We start from the raw sequence: 20,840 nt of genomic DNA on the forward strand, positions 1-20,840 counted from the left end.
TATTCCAACATCAGTAGAATATCTCTATTCTTTTACTCTTTTTAGTTGGCAGGACTGGCAGGATTTAGAGTGATTTTGATAAAAAACGAGGGCAGATGCAACACTCAATATTTTTGATAGATGTGGCTCCATTGGTGTTTTGTCCTGTGCCTCTAAGCTAATGTGTCTCCTAAAGCTAAATAAAATACTAAACAAGTGAGAATTTCAAGAATGCCAGAAACTTTAATAAGATGGCATCGATGCTGGGAACTCCTTGAACTCCCTGACCAAATATATATAAGTGTCTATCTATCTATCTATCTATCTATCTATCTATCTATCTATCATCTATCTATTCATCTATCATTTATCTTTTACATGAAACCCAGATCACCATATAAAATATGACCAATGACATATCTTCTAATATAGAAATAAAGTGATTCTTCGAAAAATAAACAGAAAAACAATAGCAGAACCAGGAAGCAAATTCTGGACTGTTAAATCCTCATCTAACAATTACTTAACTTGATCAGATCTGACCATGTTATGAAAAGTTAAAGGCAATGCTTTCTCTTTGTATTTACAACATTGTAGGGCTGGTCAATGCATCTGTGTTTGGGGTCTACAGGGTGGGGCTTTCTCTTAGTACAGGACTGCATTGAAGTTCTGCTACCATGGACTTCTAATGTCAAGAGGAAGGCTGCTATAGACACTGATATTATTTTAGAAAGCCCATTGGAGACATCTCAAAGATAGTTCAAGATAAATTCAGGGACAGTTGGAAACTTAATAAAGAAGATGAGAATGAATGAACAGCATTTGGGCTGAGTCTTTTGGCAGTACTCTCTGCTTTGAGACTGGAGAGATTTCAGGAAGGTTGGAAAAGGGCCTGCAAGTTCTACTCTTTATTCTGATTCTGCTAAGTCAGAAGGATGGTGGCTAAAAGTGGCTTTCTTGGGGTGTTCAAAGGTACATTAATAAATCTTACTGGAGTTAGCAGCTTAATGCTAACTTCAATCAGACTCAAATTTATTCATATACTAATGATATTTTGAAATAAAATTAATGTCTAGAGTTGTTCTATGACACGATCCATATGTATTGGACTCATTACAACCATTACAACCCTAAAGGGAAAGTATTGTTTTTTTAGTTATATGAAGCAGTGGGACCAGCAGGTGTTCCCATGGCATTGGGCGAACTGAAATGTAAAATTTCTAATTATGATACTTTCAACCAAAGTTGGAACACTTCTAAATGAAACTTAATGTTTTAAAAATCCAGCTCTTTGTATTCCTACTCCATTCCTAGACATATAGAAACAGTATATTTGGGCATTAAACACAGAATAAAATACCGACAAACCCCTTATTCCTATGATATTCTACCAAGAACAAACATCATAAAGAACCTTGACACTTTTCTCTTAAGTGTTTTTTGAAATTATTCAACCACATGCACTGAAATTCTTACCTTTAGTTTTATAACAGTTTTCAAAGAGGCTTTCTGATAGTTATTAATCCTTTATATGAGGGGCCCTGGATTTTAACAGAAACCAAGTTTACCACTGGAGATGTGCATAAAGCAGGGCCATCCAGGAAAATGATGAGGAAATTATGAGTGATCAGTAAATACCTACAAATAGATGATGAAGTTTGTTTATAGTTATGGGGTAATTAGACTCTGCATACAGTTTGGAGTTCACCCAACAGGAAGGGAGTGAAATACCCCTGCGGTCTTCCAGAATGAAGCTCATTATATGCCCAGAATCCCCTCCAAAATGTTCTGTGTTCCTGACAAATTAACTCACGCATTCTGACAATGATACTTTCTTCTGTACATTAGACTATCCACCCTTAGCAATGTTTCTTGAAAAGTTCTTTGAAATCACCACAGACCTCCTCACCCCCAGGTATGCATCTCCTGAAAATGGGTACCACACAAGAGTGGCTAAACTCACATACTGCAACTAGGAAAATGAAGAAGAGAAAAACATGCAGGACCAAACCTCAATTTGTATTTCATCAGTCACCACAGATAATTCAATGGGCAGTAGTCTACAAAGGGAGATAAGTACATGAAATTTACCTCACTAAAGTCCAGAAGTAGAAACCTTAAAAAAGTTTTAAATGTTGCATTTGCTATCACCATAAGACTTACCAAATATTTCTTATTTTCAGCCAAAGGAGACTTTCAGTCTAATTTTCCCAAGGCCTGTTTTGGATTCCAGCTCCCACAAAATGTAACTTTGGGTTGTAAGGCCTGCAGAGGACTTTGCAAGGAACATAATATGTTGCATTGTTCAAAAAATCAGATAAGAAAGGTCACTTTTCTTCCTGGCCAGAACAAGCTATTGGCTGTGAAGAATTAGGCATTGGAGTCCTGAGGCCACAAGGCCAATGGATTTAGGGTGAGGGAAGTTAAAGAAACAGAAACACTCAGCACTTGAGAAAGTGTGTTTTTCTTTTTATAAAAGCAAACGGAGTTGTTACTTCACATGATCACCCTGAAGGTTATTTGGCCACATGCATTTGGGGTTAAGCACAAGTTTTAAAAGGAAAGGAGGCTCGCCTATGGCCGGGTTTGTATTTCCTGTGTGCACTATTTTAAATAGAAACATTACACACAGAAGCCCGAAGGCGATGGTACCAGTGAAACAATACCCCAGCTTGGAAATCGATGGTAACTGGTTTACATTATGTGAGTGAGAGGTCATTATTTAAATGTTTCTCTCTCTTTTTCTTTGAATCCACAGCCTCTTGGTCTCCAGCTTTCCAGTGGGTCCATGGTCATTATCCTTTGGCTGTTTTAAAATTATAAACATGGTGGAGGAGAGCCAACTGGAGACTCAGAGTCCGACCAGCTAATGGAAAGCCTTTGCTGCAGGGACGTCATTCACAAAGATCAAGTGTGTCATAAATCACATGTTGGGCTGTGGTTGTAAGAACAAGAGAAATGGTTGGAATTCTGTCTCTCTGGTTCTTCTACTGAGATGAGGATCTCTTCTGCAAAATGATCTCTTCAGGGGCTTTCCTAAATGTCAGGGGAGCATTAAAAAAAACATTTCCCCATGATCAGGGAGTGGAATTGAAAAATGAGGAATTGTGCAGTTGAAATCCAAAGCATTTGTGTAGTTATTCTAGAAGTATGAAAAACGTAAAATTATACAAAGGTAGTTGTATCTCCTTTGGTCTCCAGCTCCAAAAGAATGGCTTTGAGATCAAATGAAGAGGTTATTTATCAGTTGTGACAGTGTTGTCCCTTTATCTACATTCTATAAATGAAAAAGCCCATGACAAATTTGTTTGAAGTCTAAATGTAAACACCCGGGAAGAATACCTTCATGATGGAAAACCTGGAAATTTTTTTAAGGCTTTCTTTGTGGAGGACAGCTGTATTCATTAGTGGTTGGTAGATAGTGTGGTTAGAAGATTGGAGAAGAAGGAAGTACCAATTACTGGTTTATCTTTGTAATTAGAAACCCTCTCCCCTGTATCTATTGTGTGACTATCTGGAAATGAGCTTAATAAGCCTACTCTGACTTGGGAAGACATTTGGGTCTCTGAAAAATCATGAGGATAGCTGCCTTTGACTATAGGGAAACAGGGATTAAAAGCCTTCTTATCACACTTTCTAATGGCTTTCATCGTTTAGTTTACTGTCACTATGGGCAGAAAATTTCACAGCCACAACCCTGATAAAATTTGAGGTTTCAAAGAACCCAACCTTAATGGGTTTACAAGTAAAATCAGTTTCTTGGCAATTTTAATGGCTACTTAATCAATCTTATTTGAGCTACCTACTTAAATTACTGACATAGTCTGGTTTTCAATAAAAGGACATGGTAAGTTGGAAAACCTCAATTATTTTTACCGTTCCCATCCTAAGTTCATACCAATTAGAATGATACAAAAGAGCATCCATGCTAGCTGAAGAATCCAAGGATCATTGAGGGAGGGAGCTGCTGTCATCCTCTCCCTAAGCTAGATTCAGGGGAAATCATGATCGCAGGTTCACAGGTGTATGGCGTGCTATTGCATATGCTGTTTGGGAGAAGAGTCAAAATGCTCTGAGGCTCGTAGAATTTGTCCAAGAAATGATGCTTCAGTGTTGTTATCATAGAATGTCCTCATCCTTTAAAAATGATAGTGTGTGTATGAGAGAGAGAGAGAGAAAGAGAGAGAAAGAGAGAGAGAGAGAGAGAGAGAGAGAGAGAGAGAGAGAGAGAGAATATACATAGGGAACAGATTAATCTATGAGATGACTTTAAAACAAAACTGAATCTGCTATTTCCATATGACTGACTCAAGGCCATGACAAAGTTAATGTTCACCTACAGTAGAAATTGTTTCATTAACATTATCAAATGTTGTCTCCCTAAGTGGGCTCCATGTATCCTGCTTTGGATGATCAAGTGCATCATGGATGGCTTCTGATGGTCACCTTGTCTAAGTTATAAAATCCAGCTCAAGGGTGTTCTTTGAGAGGAGTCCCTGAGCTCTATCCCTCTCTCCATATGGTCATGAAAATGCCTTCTTTCGTGAACTCCATGAGGGCAAGACCTGCAGTACCAGCCAGTGCCAGGAACACAGTAGGTTCTTAGTCAATACCTGTTGGATGAATGGATGAATATTGCCACTCTTTATATATTCCCCTTTCTACCCTCCAACTCATTACATGCTGCTATAGTTGTTTGATCAGAGTTCCATTTAGAATATGGGTACTATGTCTTATTCACCCAGCTTCTATCATAGTACCTGGTCAATTAACTTTTGTTAAAGGAGTTGAGGGTTGCTGAGTACCATGTGCTCCTTCAAAAGAAAATGATTGCCACTCCCTGGGAATTGTTGTTCATGAAGAATGTCAATTTTCAATCACTATCATATGTTCATCATCACATGGGCAAGAATTGAATTCAGACATACTGATCTCATCAGTATAAAATTCAGTAGCTCATTGACTGTAAGGAGAAACATTCCACAATATGGAAATGACTAGATTTAGAAATATTTAGGTCAAGGATTTTTTTTTTTAATGATTCTTCATGACTGTCCTAGATGATGCTGATTGCTGACCTCTGAGCAACAATTTAGAGCTTCAAGGTAGCCTTCCTGGGTAGTTCATGAAACTGGATACAGATATTTCCAGGGGTAGTTCTGCTGGAGATTTCACAAATGTGTTGTTGACAGGCAGGGACTATGTCACATCTAGTTCTCAAATGAAGAGATTCTGTTCATCCATGTGGCTTCAGATGCAAACTGATCTGCTGAATTGAGAGGAAAAAAAGGCTTTACAAAATGGACCTGTGGCTTTAGGAGACGATGATGCACTCAAAGGAAAAAGGAGGACTAATCACCAGGGTACATTCCTGGATCAGGAGCTCCAGTCTGAGTGTCTATGAAAGTACTAGAGGCCCAGTGTGCAAAATTGCATGAGACCCAGACCTGGTGCACTGTGGGACCCAGGGTCAAGTCTCGCCAGCACCACAGGACCCATCAATGCACCTCCTGGTGGCTGGTCTTTGGTCATTACGGTGTTACTACCACTGGGTTTTTATTATATAGACTAGTGGCCCATTGCACGAAATTTGTGCATGGAGTGGGGGTTCCCTCAGCCCAGCCTGCACCCTCTCCAATCAGACATCCCTCTCACAATCTGGAACTGCTGGCTCCTAACTGCTCACCTGCCTACATGCCTGATCACCCCTAACCACCTCTGCCTGCCTGCCTGACTGCTCCTAACCTCTCTGCCTGCCTGCCTTATCTCTCCTAACTGCCCTTCCCTGCTGGCTTGATATTGCCCCCAACTGCCCTCCCCTGCTGGCCTGATCTTGTCCCCAATTGCCCTCCCCTGCCAACCTGATTTCCCCTAACTGCCTCTGCCTCAGCCCCACCACCATGGCTTTGTCCGGAAGGAAGTCAGACGTCTGGAAGATGGCCGGTCGACTAGGTCTAATTAGCATATTACCCTTTTATTAGTATAGATAGATTATATAGATAGGATTGCTTAAATGTGGGGGTAAAGCCTTTTTCAGGAGGAGGAGATGCTCTTGGCAGACAAAAATACATAATCCTTATATCTGGACTGATAGCCAGCCATATGCACTATACTGCCAAACCGGTCATTAAAAAATTGAACCGCTTTCTTACACTTTACACCAAACAGCTGTTGCCCTTATAACCCCTCCTCAGCCCCCATCTTAGGTTCTGCTTTTGCAGTTCACCCAGATCAGGTTCTGATTGTTCAGTTTCTATGCCAGTCAGCGTCAAAAGCTCCGCCTCCTAGGCAGCCATTGGCTCCTCACACTTCACCCATATTTGGTTCTGATTGGTTGGTTTCTATGCCAGTCAGTGTATTTGGGCCTTTCACTGGGCCTGATCAGAGAGGTGGGGCTAATCAGCAGTCCCCATGGAGGCCAGGAGAGACACGGCTGCTGGTGAAGCCCAGAGAGAAAGACAGAGGCAATGGCTGATCAACAGCTGCCACAGAGGCTGTGAATCAGACCTTGCCTCTCTCTCTGAGTCCGATCCACAGCCCCCTCGGCAGTCAGTGCTGGGTCACCACACCTGCAGCAGCGGTAGTCAGCGCTGGGTCACCCAGGCAACCCAGCACTTTCTGTAGGACTGACTTCCAGTGTTCGGTCGAGCCTTTGGTTGGTCGTTATGGACCCTGGGTTTTTATATAATAGGATTTCTTCCCCATGTGAACAGGTTTGCCCACCTGGTGGTCATCTTAATGAAACCTCCTGAATTGCTCTTTGTTCAGGCAAGTCTCAATGACAGCATCAGCATCCATTGTCCCTCTCCTTCCTGGAACAGTAAGGACCACTTGTGTATGAATAAAAAAGAAACCATTTGGTTAGCAGCACCTGGAAAACAAATTTGTTTCACAGATTTTCTGCATGAATGTTTTCACTGCAATATTTACCTAGGCTTTAAATATTCTCTCTCCCTCTTCTACTGTCTATTCAGCATTTTATCAAATTAACTTGTCTCTGAACTAACCATAATTGCCAGCTATTGAACAAACGCACCACTTTTGGTGACTTCTCTGTGAAAATTTAGACATGGTAAAAGCAATGTTTTACTTTTCCCCTTAAAATACTCAATCTTTTTGGTTTCATGTTGCACGCTCCTGGATACCAAACTTCTTGAAAACATTTTCTACTTCTGAACAATTGTAAATGTAAAGGACAAATGCATTTAATTTACTGCTAGCCTTATTCTGGGATCTTAATAAGACTGCATGATAAGATTAAGGGCTACTTCAAGTTAATGCTCTGAATGTTAACAGTCCTATTGGTTTAAATGGGAGTCATTAAGCAGCTGACATAGGGTGATAAGAAGGTTGAGGACAAATAGATTTAAAATTGATATCTCTTAAAACCTTTTTACTTGCTAACAATGAAATTTGCCTTTCATCTCTCAGTACTTGCTTTCTGCCATATTGATCTCTCAGATCTAAGGGTTTGGGTGAGTAGAGGTTTGGCATTTCTCTTTTTTCAATTGATTGATATTTTTTTTCCATTTAGATCAAGTTGCCATATTATCCTTCCAGGTGTTAATGCTCTAAGACTTTAAAAAACTTTTTTTTAACTTATAACAACTAATGGTCAACATAATTTTGAAGATGTTTCCAATCTTTGTAACTGGTGCCAGGAGAATAACATTTAGGTGCACAATTACTTATCCATAATTCTGATCTAGAAAGACCTGAAAAAAATAGAAGTTTTTTTCATTATGTTTGGCACAAATTAATTTGGTGATAGAACCTGACCTAAAGGGATGCATAGAGTTTGCAATAATCTTATGCAGAAATATTAGCATGTTTGAATAAGGGTCCTGTGCCAGAGTCTGCCAGGGCTGTTACAAAATATGCCAGATAGCTTCCTAAAATATGAAAAATTATGAATTCCAAAATACATCTGGCTGCAAGTGTGGGCTAAGGAATTAACATCTGAATTAAACTGGGAAGGTCAAGACTTTTCACTTACTTGCTAATTTTCAGCCAAAGTCACTGAGCCAAGGGAAATGACAAAACCGTGGATGCAACTTCACAGGGACAACAGCTGCAGTGACCTGGCTTGCTCTCCACTTCAACATAAGGCAAGTTTCTTGCTCACTTTTGAGTGTCCCATCTGAACATCATGCTCCTCTAGCCCGGATAGTAAATGAGGCTTGACCCAATTACCAACATATTGCTTTATTTCTTGGTGGTAGTAAATTAAGGCTTTCTAGATTCATACAGCACGCAGTGATTTGAACATTAGAATTAAAAAAAAACAACAACAATGAGCATTCAATTTAGCAGAGGCAGGAAGGAAGCAGTTCTAAAACAGATAAATTTCCTATGAGGCCTTTTGTTTGGTCTCTAAAAATCTGCTGAGCGATTTCCCCAGTAACCTCTGTCATGGATTCACACCCTAAGGGGAAGCAGAATGGAAAAGAAGGTTGAGAAAAAGGGAGAAACTGGGAAAGACAGTATGTGCTGGGTAATCAGTATGGACGTTGGTATTGTCTCATGTTTGGAAGACAGTTTTGATGATGTGGTTAGGTGGTGGTGATAAAAATATTTGTATTGTGACTCCCCTTCTCTGGTTCAGGGAACCATTTTGGATCTCTCATCTCATTCTGGGAGTATGAAAACAGCTCACTTGGAAGACCCCAGTGCCAAGGGTTAGGAATAATCCTTTGTGACTCAAATTCTGAGACTTTAGACAAGGTCACAAGTCACAGAGCAGGGGAATGCTATCTTCAACCCTTTTTATGGTGCTAAGCTCTATGGCTATCAGTAGATACTATCCCCGGACAAACAATTCACCCCCCCCCCCCCATCCCATGGCCTTGATTGCACATCTAAGTTGTTGATGATGTTGACTGGAGAGAAGACAATATTTCATATGATGCATGGGCAGACACCACCTCACTCTATCTCTTTCCCAACACAAGACAAAGGAAAGCAGGGAGCCTACAGTGGGAGTGCAGTTGTCGAGTGGTGTGTAAGCTTGATCTGAGACAAATTCCACATGCTTGCCTTGGAGATGCAGAGGTTCTGGGTTTGGATGGTGGGCACTTTCAGAAAGAAAGGATGAATGGTTTTGAACAGTGATGAAGGAGGGGCACGGCCAGAGCATAATTTGGGCAAGATCATGTGTTTATTAACAAAAAGCAACTCAATTACATGAAAATAAGCAATGGAATTTCTTCTGGCATCCTGATTTCACATGAACGAGGCTAGCAAATGGATTTCTATCCAAATAGGACCATTTAAAATTTATACTTGGCAGTTATTTTAATGTTCTATTCCAAGGGCCTGGCTGGTGAACCAGCGCCAAAAGCCTTATCAATGTGTCCCCTCTTCATTTGTCTGGCATTTTCGAGTGAACAGTATATGAACACCTGGAAGCCTGCCCTGCATTCTTCGACAAAGAACATGCAGACAGCCACAGGGGAAGGCACACGAGGTGGCAATCTGCACAACTAAACACTATGACTTAACTCCAGCAGGCTTCATGTGAGGAAGTCTGGATGCACAAAGAAATAAATAGATGAGAAAAGTAGAAATGTGATCTGAATGACAACGAACCGAGGTGTCTGTTCCTGCCAGCTGCAGGGCAGATGTGCCTGATGCAGGCCACATGTGCACTGCAGGACCTGTGCTCTTTTGGGCCTTGCTTGTTAGTTAAACACTGTGAGGGCCTTTCCTCCATTTGAAAACTCTCCGTTTGAAAGATCAACTTGACTGAAGGATGTGGGCTGGGCTGTGGCTAGGAGTTTCTTGGTGGTAGGAAGTGGGCTGATCTAGCAGGGTGGGAGAAGATGCCCAGGAGACTCACCCATCCATACAAACAGGGATGGGGGTAATACTCGGAATGGAGTGAAGGGCATAGAGGACACTGGCATTGGCACTTCTGAATCTCCCGAAAGCATCCATAGAACTTACACTCTTGGTAGAGGTAGTAGATGCCTCTTGTGCTCTAGGCCCGTGGTCGGCAAACTGCGGCTCGCGAGCCACATGCGGCTCTTTGGCCCCTTGAGTGAGGCTCTTCCACAAAATACCACGGCTTGGGCGAGTCTATTTTGAAGAAGTGGCATTAGAAGAAGTTTAAGTTTAAAACATTTGGCTCTCAAAAGAAATTTCAATCGTTGTACTGTTGATATTTGGCTCTGTTGACTAAGGAGTTTGCCGACCACTGCTCTAGGCTAAAGTACTTCTGTTCATTGACATCTCGGTTCCCTCAGTCCTAAACTGGGCATGAAGCCAATCCTGGAGCTGGATGGCCTCTCATTTAGTGGTGGCAGCGGAAGCCCAGAGGGTCAAATGCTTTGCCTGAGATCACAGAGCCCCTTGGCAGCAGAGTTGGGGGGCAAATGCAGGTCTCTCCTCCCGCACCATGCTGCTTGATGCAAGAGATTCTCTAAACAGGTCTGCAAGTACTTTGTATACACCAGGCGCTGTGGCATGGATTTAACAAGAATTTGCTTGGGTGTGGGATTGAAGAGTGTGGCTTAGGCCAATCAAGCAGTTTAAGGGGGAGGGGATGAGGAGAGCATTATTATTCTGATAATGTGTTATGGTTGCTGTTGGAGGCAGAGAAGCGAGGAAATGAGGGATGGGGGGTGTAGAACCCTGGAAATGGGGAGACAGAGACAGAAGGGGATGTTTCCAAAGCCCTCGAATCAGCTTTCTGAGGTACATCTTTTGTGAGCACAGAAACTTCCTGCAATCTACCTGACCTGACCAACAACACCGTTTACTGCAACAGACCTTTGTCCCGCCCACCCCACCCCCTTCCTTCCCATGACCTCTGTTGCCCCCGAGACAGTAGAAGAAAATAAAAGCCAGATGCCTAAGAACCTTCCTGGAAGAAAGAGCTGTTGTGAGCGGGTGTCGGTGCTTACACAGGCTGCCTTAAGAACACACGTTTCCTTTTGTTCATGTTTGTAGGCAATCGGCGCCGGCCGGAAGCCGGCCCTTCAGAAGAAGGCAGGGTTGGTGTGCTCGATGACGCAGCGCTTGCAGTGGCGTTTCACGAAGCGCAGGGCCTCCACCGACACCTCGCAGTCCTGGACGTTGAGCAGCTGGAGGTCGAAGCAGTTGGCCGCCACGATCTGCAGCCCTTGGCCCGTGATGCTCTCGCAGGACTTGAGGCTGAGCCGCTTGAGATTGAAGCAGTTCAGGGCCAGGCACTCCAGGCCCGTGTCCGAGACCAGGGGGCACTTGCCGATGTCCAGGGACTTGAGCTTGGCGCAGTTCTTGGCGAGGTACTCCACGCCGTGGTCCGTGATGCCCTCGCAGCCCCTCGCGTTGAGGTAGCGCAGCTTGCTGCAGTACTTGGCCACGTAGCGGATGCCCACGTCGGTGACCCGGCCGCAGTGCGCGATGCTGAGGTACCGCAGGCGCGACTCCAGCTTGGCGATCTCCCGCAGGCCGAAGTCGCTGACGAAGCGGCAGTCGCTGACGCTCAGCTCCTTGATGGACGGGCAGTAGATCATCAGGTAGCGCAGGCCCTCGTCGGTGAGGCGGACGCAGCGGCGCAGGTACAGGTGGGTCAGCTGCGTGCAGTGCGCCGCGATGGTGTGCAGGCCCTCGTCCTCCAGCACGAAGCAGTCCGTCATGTCCAGGTAGCGGATGGAAATCTGTTTGCCATGCAAGGGGGACAGTTTAATGGAGGCCTCCCGGGTCAAGCTGATGCAGGTCACTTTGGAGCACCCTACACAGAGAGACAGAACACATGCTCAGAGCAACCGCGGGGATTTGGGGGGGGGGGGGAAGGGGGGGTCTGCCCTGGGTGGGGACGTCTCAGCTTTCTGCCCTCCCCCAGCCCGATCCCCTTCCCTACTGGGCCCCTGCAGAGAAGGAAAGCAAGCATGGATTCTTCCTGTTCATTGATTTAAAAAAAACACTATTTTGATTATTTGAGTTTAAGGGGGTTTGCGAGCTTTAGAATCAGGAAGGCCATGGTTCTAATTCCAGATCCATCTCTAGTGGGCAAGACATTGGGCAAGTCAAGCCTTTTGAGTATTTTCTTTGTCTTAAAATGGGGATGTTGATGGTCCCTGAAAGGTGGCTGTGAAGAAGAAATGAGACGTGTGCAAATATCTTGCCCTGGTCCTGGAAGCTCAGTAAAGGTTACTTCTTCCCTGTAATGGCCTGCTAGCTCTCTGGTCCAAAGAAGTGTGATATGAGAGAGAAGGCTTGGCCCAGACCTCGACTTGGCTGAAAGAGCTCTGACTGGGAGTCACACATGGTTCAAGTCTATTTCTTATGGCTTCAGGCAAGAGGCTTAACTTTTCTATCTCAAGACTCTCCTTATAACAGGAATGAACAGCTGGTGTGCCTCCAATATAGGGAGATAATGAGGATGCAGCCAGATAATGGATAGGGACATACTCTGAAAACTCTATGGGAAATACATGTAGTTATTAGTCTAACAAGGTGACCATCTGGGGATTCAATTCAATCCTCTTGGGTGAAGGAAGAATAAGCGTGTCATCTGGATTATTGTTCTAGCCTCTCAAACAGTCTCCCGGCCCTGCCTCACCCCCGACCTTCTAGTCTCTTCACAGCTGCCAGAAAGATTATAAAAAACAGAACTGCAATCATGTCACTCTGCTCAAAGCCTCTGAATGGCACCCATACCCCAGAGTAAAATACAGTCTTAAGGGCCTCAAGGACTTGCGCCTGGTGCACTCTGAGTGTGGCTCTTGCTCCTTCGACCTCACTGGCCTCCTTACTTCTTTGCAGACTTGTCACATTCCCTCCTGCCTCAGGTCCGTGCACTGGACTGGGTTCCCCCAGATCTCCTTGGGCCCCAACCCACTTCCTTAGGTCTCTCAGCACATGTCAGTTTACTGGGCAATTCTTCTCTACCAGTAATTACCCTGTGTGAACCAGTATCCCCTGCCTGGCTCCCATTCATTCACAGCGCTCTGTCTCTGTCACTTTGTGGGATTATGTAAGTGTTTGCTGTCCCCACTCTGGAATGTCAGCTCCTGAGAAAAGGGACTCTGGGCTGTTCATTGCTGTTTCCCTCACACCTGCATCACACTGGTGCTCACTAGGGATCTGTAGAATGAATGAATGAATGAATGACCTACAGAGTGAATAGAGTCTTCTATAGGAAGATCAGGTAGAAGAATCCAACTTCCTACATTTAAATGTCCTCAAAACTTCAACCCTGGCTGATGTATATTTACATTGTAAAACAGTTGTCTATATTTTATTATAATGCCTTTCATTTGTGTTGAATTATGAAGTTTACAAAGAGTTTTTATAAACATTTTCTTACCTGATTTTTGAAACAGTCCATTTTACAGATATGGAAATTTAAGTTCAGGAAGATATCTTTAGATGCCTCTCTAAGCATTGTTTCTAACCCCTTCCCCTCAAGAACATGCATGTGTAAGGATTATATTCATATTTACACTATATATCATATAATTATTATATACTTATATATAATATATGAAATACTTATTTCATGGTGTAATTAAGTTCACTATACATTACCATGTAAATGTGTACAGTATATTTTTAGTGTGTAAGTATAAATAATTGGTATGCATAGTCTATATAGTATATAAATAAATGCATATGTAGATATAGTTTATTACACTACATAGACTGCTCACTTTCTCTCTGCTCTACCCGAATCCCTCTGGCATGTCTTAAGCCAGGTGCCTCACCTCGGGCACCTCTGTGTTTCTCACTTACATCCAAGGCTTCCAAGCAGCTGCACTAGAGTACTAGCTGGGACTTTCCTCCCACTATTTGGCAGGCTGCCCAGGAAATGCGTGTAAAATTCAGGTCCTGGGAATAACATGGCTCAAAAGCCACGTGCTACCAAGTCAAAGAATTTCAGGAAGAAGTAAAGCATACAATGTAACACTGGAGAACAAAGATGCGACTCGTCAGAGGCGGCCCATGCTGCTCCAGTGGGCTCCGTGGTGGTACCCCTGAACTTTGGCTTTGAAATCTTCCTTTGTTTTGAGTTTCTTTTTCTAGGTTGACTGTACTCCTGCTTATACTGAATTTATGTATCCACTGTAGTGGCTGCCCATCCCTGACACCTGGGAAGGTACTTTGTTTTTCAAGAGTACATGACAAACTTTGTTCCATATATAGTTAAAATATCTAGCAAAATCCAGGAAAGATACTGTATTTGGTCCAAGGAAATTTAGGCATTGTTTGTAAAAAATAGTTCCAAATTTAATGAAATACCAATTTAGCTCAGTTTTGGTAAATAAACTATTGTGATATGCTTATACTACTTTAGATCAATAATTTTTAATTTTAACGTTAGCCTTAATTTTTTACAGATCTGCTAAGTTTGGGTTGAAAAGAAACTGGTCCATGGCTCTGTAGGTGACATCTATGGCTATTTCATGCAGTCATACATTACAGACATAGCAAGAACCTTAGAAATCATCCTATATAACCTTCGTTTTTTAAAGAGGGAACATCTCAGGCTCAGTGAGAGTGTTACTTGTACAGCCAGACTAGGGCAAAGTTTCTCGACTCCTGATCCACTGTTGGTTCTGTTTCTCTGGAGAACCCTGACTAAACATTTATAAAAGGTGATATGTGATAATTAAGAAAACACTATAGCTAGTTATAGTTACTTTCAATGACTCCAAAAGATAACTTTCAAGGTGGGCCTTTTCTGCATTGCTGGGGATGGGAGAGGAAGTCTCTCATGTCCTCAGGGGGATTAAGATCTAGACCAGCAATGAGTCTTCCACAGTCAAGCTTATTGTCTTTGAGAAGGTGGCCACTGTCAGAGCCCAGCTGTAAGAACCAAGGAGAACAAGACATAGATGAGATCACCTCTGGCAGCCCTCCGGCTGCTCCCGGTATCAATGTAGCAATTCCCAGATTCTCTCAGAAATGGAGGGCACCTCTGTGATAACAGATTCATCCTTATGGTTTGTTAGATCTTTCAAGTCCATCTACCTGAAAAGCCCCTCTCTACCCCCCAGCCAATATCTGAAATTCTGTATTTTGGCAAGTTACAGATTCCCCTTGTTATGGGCTCTATGTACACCAAGCATGTCAAACTCGTGGCCTGCAGGCCACATGCGGCGCACAATGAATATTTTTGCGGCCCAACCAATATAATGGTGTGAGCAGTTATTTACAATTATGAAAGGAAATAAGTCTCCTGCCAGATCCAGAATTACGGACATTCACCTTGGGTCAGTTTGGAAAGTAATCACTGCGAACAAGATTTCCCCTGAAGTAGGAAAGATCGTAGCAGAGGAAGAGAAGCCAAGTGTCAGGAAGAAAACATTAATGTTATCATTATTCTTATTCTTTTTGTTTTTTATATACTATACTTTTCGAAATACACCTACGTTTCTATGAATATTGAAGCTTTTTTTTTTTTTGCGGCCCACATAAACTTAAACCTTGTTTATTTGGCCTGTGTTAGCCTTTGAGTTTGACATGCTTGATGTACACATATCACAGGAGGGCTTTGGGAGACATATGAGGCCCTATACAAATACATATGGACTTCCAAAAAGTCAGATTACTATAGAGGAAGGGCATTAAGACTTACATACCAGTTAGTCACAGGGGCTAAGCAGGACCCACTCACTCAGGCTAGAAGCCCAGGTATTTCCATTCTTAACAAGCCAAAGTAGTTTTTGCATTGAATTTCAATAGGACTCCAAAAGAGAGGGCACAATTGTTTGCAGCCTGTATCAGAGGTGTATGGGGAGTCCCTTCAATGAAGATGGGGGTTCCAAAAAGAAATCATTTTCTAATTGGAGGAAGGAAAAGAAAATGAGGTGTTTATAAAAGAGGTCCACAATGCCCAGAATCTTAGAATGTTAGAATCCAATCCCTTTGTCTTTTTTTTTTTTTAACTGAAGATGAAAGACATCTAGAGGAAGCTGAGAATTGTCCCAAATCACAAGGTTTTGAAATTAGTTTCCACCACATCACAATGCTTTCTCTTTCCAGAATTCCTTGGAGGAAAAAAAATGTAAGAAAACCTCTCGGTTTCCTGCTTCATTATGCCGATGGCTGCTCAGGACTGAACATACGGTTACTATGGTTTTGTACTGACGCCAGCTGAAGCGGGGAGCAAACAGTCGCTTGCCAGCAAGGGAAAGAATCTGCAAAAAGTAATTGACTGTCATCTGAAATATTTTCAGATGTCGGCTTTTGAAAGAGAGAGCAAACGGAGAGAACTGGCTTTTACCTCAGGGTTTTTTTTTTTTTTTTTTTTTTTTTCAGGGTATCATTTACCTCAGATGCTTGTAAATCCCAAATTCTGTTTATTTGCCAGTCCCAGTGGTTTTCACTTCTTGACCCCTCCCCAACTATCCCTGAGGTTGTGGCTCCTGCTGTTCATTTCTTTAACTCCCTGATGCATCTTACACACTTCAGCTTCTCGAATGTTCATCTTTTCACTGGGCAACAGATGAGATAAAGAGAAGCTGTTAGTCTGGCCGGATCCACATCTGGCGCCAAAGGGTGAGTCTGGGTTTTGATTCTTCCTGCCTGAAAGAGGCTTTAGAGCAAAGCAGCCATGCTGGGATCTCCCTCAGGTTTTAAAAGAACTAAAGGCCCCAACTCAATAGGCCTTACTTTTGCACTATGGGTTTGAGGATTTTGCTTACGAAAGATACAAAATCAACCCACAAGGTGAGGAGACTTGGGGTGAAATATAAGAAGACACTTGGCCAGGATGGGTTTTCTCCAATGTCTGCAAATTGGCAATCATGAGCGCGGCCCACAGCACAGCTCTCGGGCTCTATAGAACAATAACCCAGGGACATAAGGACCTGTGCCTGTGATTGGATACTTGGTCCCCATGATCTAAGGTTGCTCTGAAATAACTGGGAGTTATGGGGGAGAACAGACATTGAAAAGTCTTGCTAACTTGGAAGAGCCAGACCCAAGATGCCTCTAGTTCTCCTAAGAAGTGGACATTATTGATGGAAGAGATACCCCTGGCCTCCAGCATCATGATTACATAGAGACAGATTCTATGGAAGTCAGCTCCTTCCCACCTAACTCTCCGTCTTTAATGGTCATCAAGAAGTGGCCCCTCCCAAGGTGGCAACGTGGTCTGTTGCTTTCGGATGGTGCCTTGGGAAGTCCCTCGGGTGGGAGGTCAGCTGCCCTTTACCTGACACATCCAGGTGCTCCAGGTTCGGGCAGAGGGACACCACGTCAAACACGGCCTCGTTGGAGATGTTGTAACAGCCTGAGACTTCCAGGCGCCTGAGCTCCGGGCAGCACTGGGCGATGGTGTAGAGCCCTCTGTCCGTGAGCCGCCGGCAGCCACTGACAGTCACGGTTTCCAGCATGAGACAGACGTTGGGTGTGTCCTGGCACAGCCTGCGGGTCAGCACCTTGAGGGCGCGGTCCACGTTGATGGTCTCGCCCGTCAGGCGGATAGTCCTCCAGAGCCGCGGGTCCCAGGCCAGGTTGTACCAGCGGCGGCACACGCGGGCGCAGCGGCACAGCTGGTTGGTGGGCAGGAAGGAGAAGATGTGGACCATGGAGTGGTCCGGGAGCCGCTCGATGCTGGCCTGCTCCTTCTGGGGCCTGGAGGCCAGCCGGATGAGCGGGTGGGTGAGGCGGGTCGGGGGCGGGGAGTGGACCATGGCCACCGTCTCCCCCGTGATGGAGGACGAGGAGGTGGATGAGCCCCTTCCATTCTGAAATCCCGGCAGGTTCGGTGGACATATCAGGGCTGGGCTGGGCGTGCTCAGGGTGCGCATGCTCAGGTCGGAGTCTGGCAAAGGACAGAGAGCAAAGGGTTAGTGACGGCCCCAGAAGGAGGCGAATGCGGGTGACCCTCTCATTCCACGGATACCCATCCAGGGCGGACCCTGCTGAATCCATCACCAGAAGCAGAAGCTCATGCAAGGGTCAGTTTCAGAGAGGAGCTCATCTTCTGCACCAGGGATGGGCAAACTTTTCCCCAAGGGGCCAGATCTGAAATATCGGAGGCCCTGCAGGCCAGATGGGCCCAGTCTCCGTGGCAATTACTCAACCCCAGTGTTGTGCAAAAAGCTGCTATAAACAATATGTAAAGGAATAGGCGTGGTCGCGGCAATAAACTTCGTTTTTTAAGAACAAACCAGCTGGGTTTGGCCTGCGGGCCATAGTTCGCTGACCTCGGATCTACAATTAATGGTGAGTATCTAAAGGGCACAACTTCAAAGTTTCATTATTTCTATGCTGGAGGGACACTTCATAGATCATGAACACAAACTGATTTAGTTTCCTAATTATATTTCGGTTAGGCAGAAAATATGCTTCATTTACAAATGAGGAGCATGAGTTTCAGAAAGGAAGTTGGGCCAGTGGGTGTAAAAAAATTTTGTTATCTTTGCCCTCACCTGCCCCCTAGCATCTGTCTCCCCCACCTTTTGATAACTGAACCCCAAACAAGGGGACCCAGGTCTGGGGAGCACCCCTTTCCTTTGTTAGATTTCAGGTTGGTACTTCTAAGCCTTGAGTATACATGGCCATATTTATTTTTTCTTCTTACTAATAACCCCTTCCCTTTGCATTTAAATAATGTGAGTTAAATTTGGTCCTTGGAACCAAGCAGATCATTTGATGAGGACACAGTGGTGTTAAGTTTATGAGGAGTTATGTTCTTCAGAATACTACTCTAAGGAGTCTGTTCACTTCATATCCCCCTATCTCAATATATATATTTATGAGAAAGAATTTATTCTCTACAAATATACCTATATTATATATTTTGCATTATAATGTATATATTCATCTAGGAAGACATTTATTTTCTCTAATTATGTTTATATATTTTATATATTTTGCGCGCACACACACACACACACACACACACACACACTCACACGTAGAGCCTACCTTTAAAAGATTGAAAGGTAGATAGAGTAGTTTTTTTCTCCAAAATAGAAATTTCTTCATCTGAAATAGTGAGTTGGGCTAGATGATTTCAAAGTCATTTCCAGCTCCAATTATAGCTCTAAAGACTTAAAAACTCTATAGTTCTGTGCCTTTCCACATTTCATACCTTGGGACTTTTCAAACACTCATTTTTTCAAATAACTCCCAGTAATAACATACAACACACAAAATTCTGACACCCACATCTCCACTGAGTGTCTATTTGTAGTTTTCATATGCATATACTTTTTGTACTGCAATAATTTTCTTCTTTTAGTTTACTGCTTTAAAACCTAACACTGAAAATGCCCTTCACATGTCCACAACTTTGCTCAGGGAGCATCTCTGAATTATTGTCTTCTCTACCTTGCTGCATACCCCTTGAAATACAAATACCCTTTGAGACTGAGCACAAATGCCTTCCCCTCTAAGAACACTTTCCTGGTGTCTCTGGGACATAATCAATTCCTTCCCCTTTGAGTCCTCATTATATAGGTATCTGTGAATGTATCTTTCCCTAATGTGCTTGGATTGTATTATTTTTCTCAATTTTGCCTCCTATATCCCACATCCCTCGTCATGAGATTTTATAGTTCCTCTCAGGCAGAGGATATCTCCCTAGTTTAGTGATGCTGGGCTTGGCTACATGACTTGCTTTGGCCAGTGAATTGCAGGGAAAGTGATGTGCCCAAAGCCATTGGTGTGGGTGGGCACGCCTGGCTAGCCCACTGATCTTAGGATGAGGAGAAGCCAATGGAGCAGACAGAACTGGTCCCAACCTGCTGCTGAGAGTCAAGCTCAACCAAGCTCTGCTGGGGGCAACCAATGCCCAGATGAAGCCACAGATGTGAGAGCTAAAATTTTGAGTTGTTGCACAGCATTACTGCCTTCTATTACATTAAAAACTCCTTTGAGACCAGAATTAAATCGTTTTATTATGTGTGCCTGGTGGTATCTGATATGGCTTATGGTGCATAGTAGGTGCACATAAATGTCTTGATTTAAATGAAAATACTTATATGTTTTAAAAATATTACAATTTCTAGCTTGGCATGTACTTTTATATCCCAGGTGCATTTTAAATCATTCATAAGAAAAGAAATACATATTTTTTTCTCAAGATATCATAAGGACACCAACCCCAGCACTCAGTGGGGAAAGGGATACCTCAACTTCCCGAAAACATTATGACATTGTAATATAAACAAAGCAGAGAGAAAGAATAAGGATTTAGAATATGAATTTGGAATATTTTGTAGGTATGAACTTATTTTCATATCTGAATACCCATTCCAAAGCGAATTTCTACCTATCTGATGTCTTGAGGGCAAAATCTGCCCGTATCACTAAGGTGATATGTTTTGGGCTAAAACACAATTTGAGAATAATTCTGAGAGGATATTATTGCTAATTTTAACACATTGTATACATTTATATAAAACTTAGCCATTACATTATATCTTTCTATACCTTCTCCCCTAGGCAAATGGTGAAGGAAGGATAGTATATGGAAGGTCTCCATACTGCCAGACATTATTTTGAGCAGGGAAAATAATAGAACTTGCAATATGTGCTAAGTGAAATATACATTTTCAAAAGCTTCTATCAAACATTAAATTCATTGATGGCTGCATCAAGTGTCCTAAAAATCTCAGAAGTCCTCTTGGTAACTGGACATGTTGCTCATAATGAAATGGCACATAGTAGTCTGTTTAACAGCCTTCTCTGCCTGCTGCTTCTGTGGCATCCACATCACCACAGGAGCAGATATCACCCACAAAGCATTCTTGGCAAGAAACATTGCAAGGAAGTGTACACAAAAGGCTCTCAATCATTTATGTGAAGCTAAGATGCCTCTTGGAATGTCAGGAAAAGGAATACCCAAACTCTCAGGAGAGGAATATATCTTCAGAACATATAAAATATTTCCAAAATGTAAAAGGCAAGAGGCCTTT

At 43.1% G+C, this 20,840-nt stretch overlaps 1 protein-coding gene across 2 annotated transcripts in view; it reads right to left on the bottom strand.

Moving 5' to 3' along the window:
- Positions 1 to 10,787: 10,787 nt before the first annotated feature.
- FBXL7 (F-box and leucine rich repeat protein 7) overlaps positions 10,788 to 20,840 on the bottom strand; it is a 319,270-nt gene continuing 309,217 nt past the window's right edge. The window contains exons 3-4 of one of the 2 annotated variants that reach the window (XM_079796486.1): positions 17,126 to 17,737; positions 10,788 to 11,621 (exon numbers count right to left, since the gene is read on the bottom strand). In XM_079796486.1, coding sequence (XP_079652612.1) covers positions 10,918 to 11,621; positions 17,126 to 17,737 — 1,316 coding nt within the window. In that variant the 3' untranslated portion in view covers positions 10,788 to 10,917. Of the gene's footprint in view, positions 11,696 to 17,125; positions 17,738 to 20,840 lie in introns of both variants that reach the window. The other variant, XM_079796485.1, reaches the window with a different exon arrangement.

The sequence above is a fragment of the Cnephaeus nilssonii genome (assembly GCF_951640355.1).
Source record: "Cnephaeus nilssonii genome assembly, chromosome: 2".
In the NCBI taxonomy this organism is placed as follows: domain Eukaryota; kingdom Metazoa; phylum Chordata; class Mammalia; order Chiroptera; family Vespertilionidae; genus Cnephaeus; species Cnephaeus nilssonii.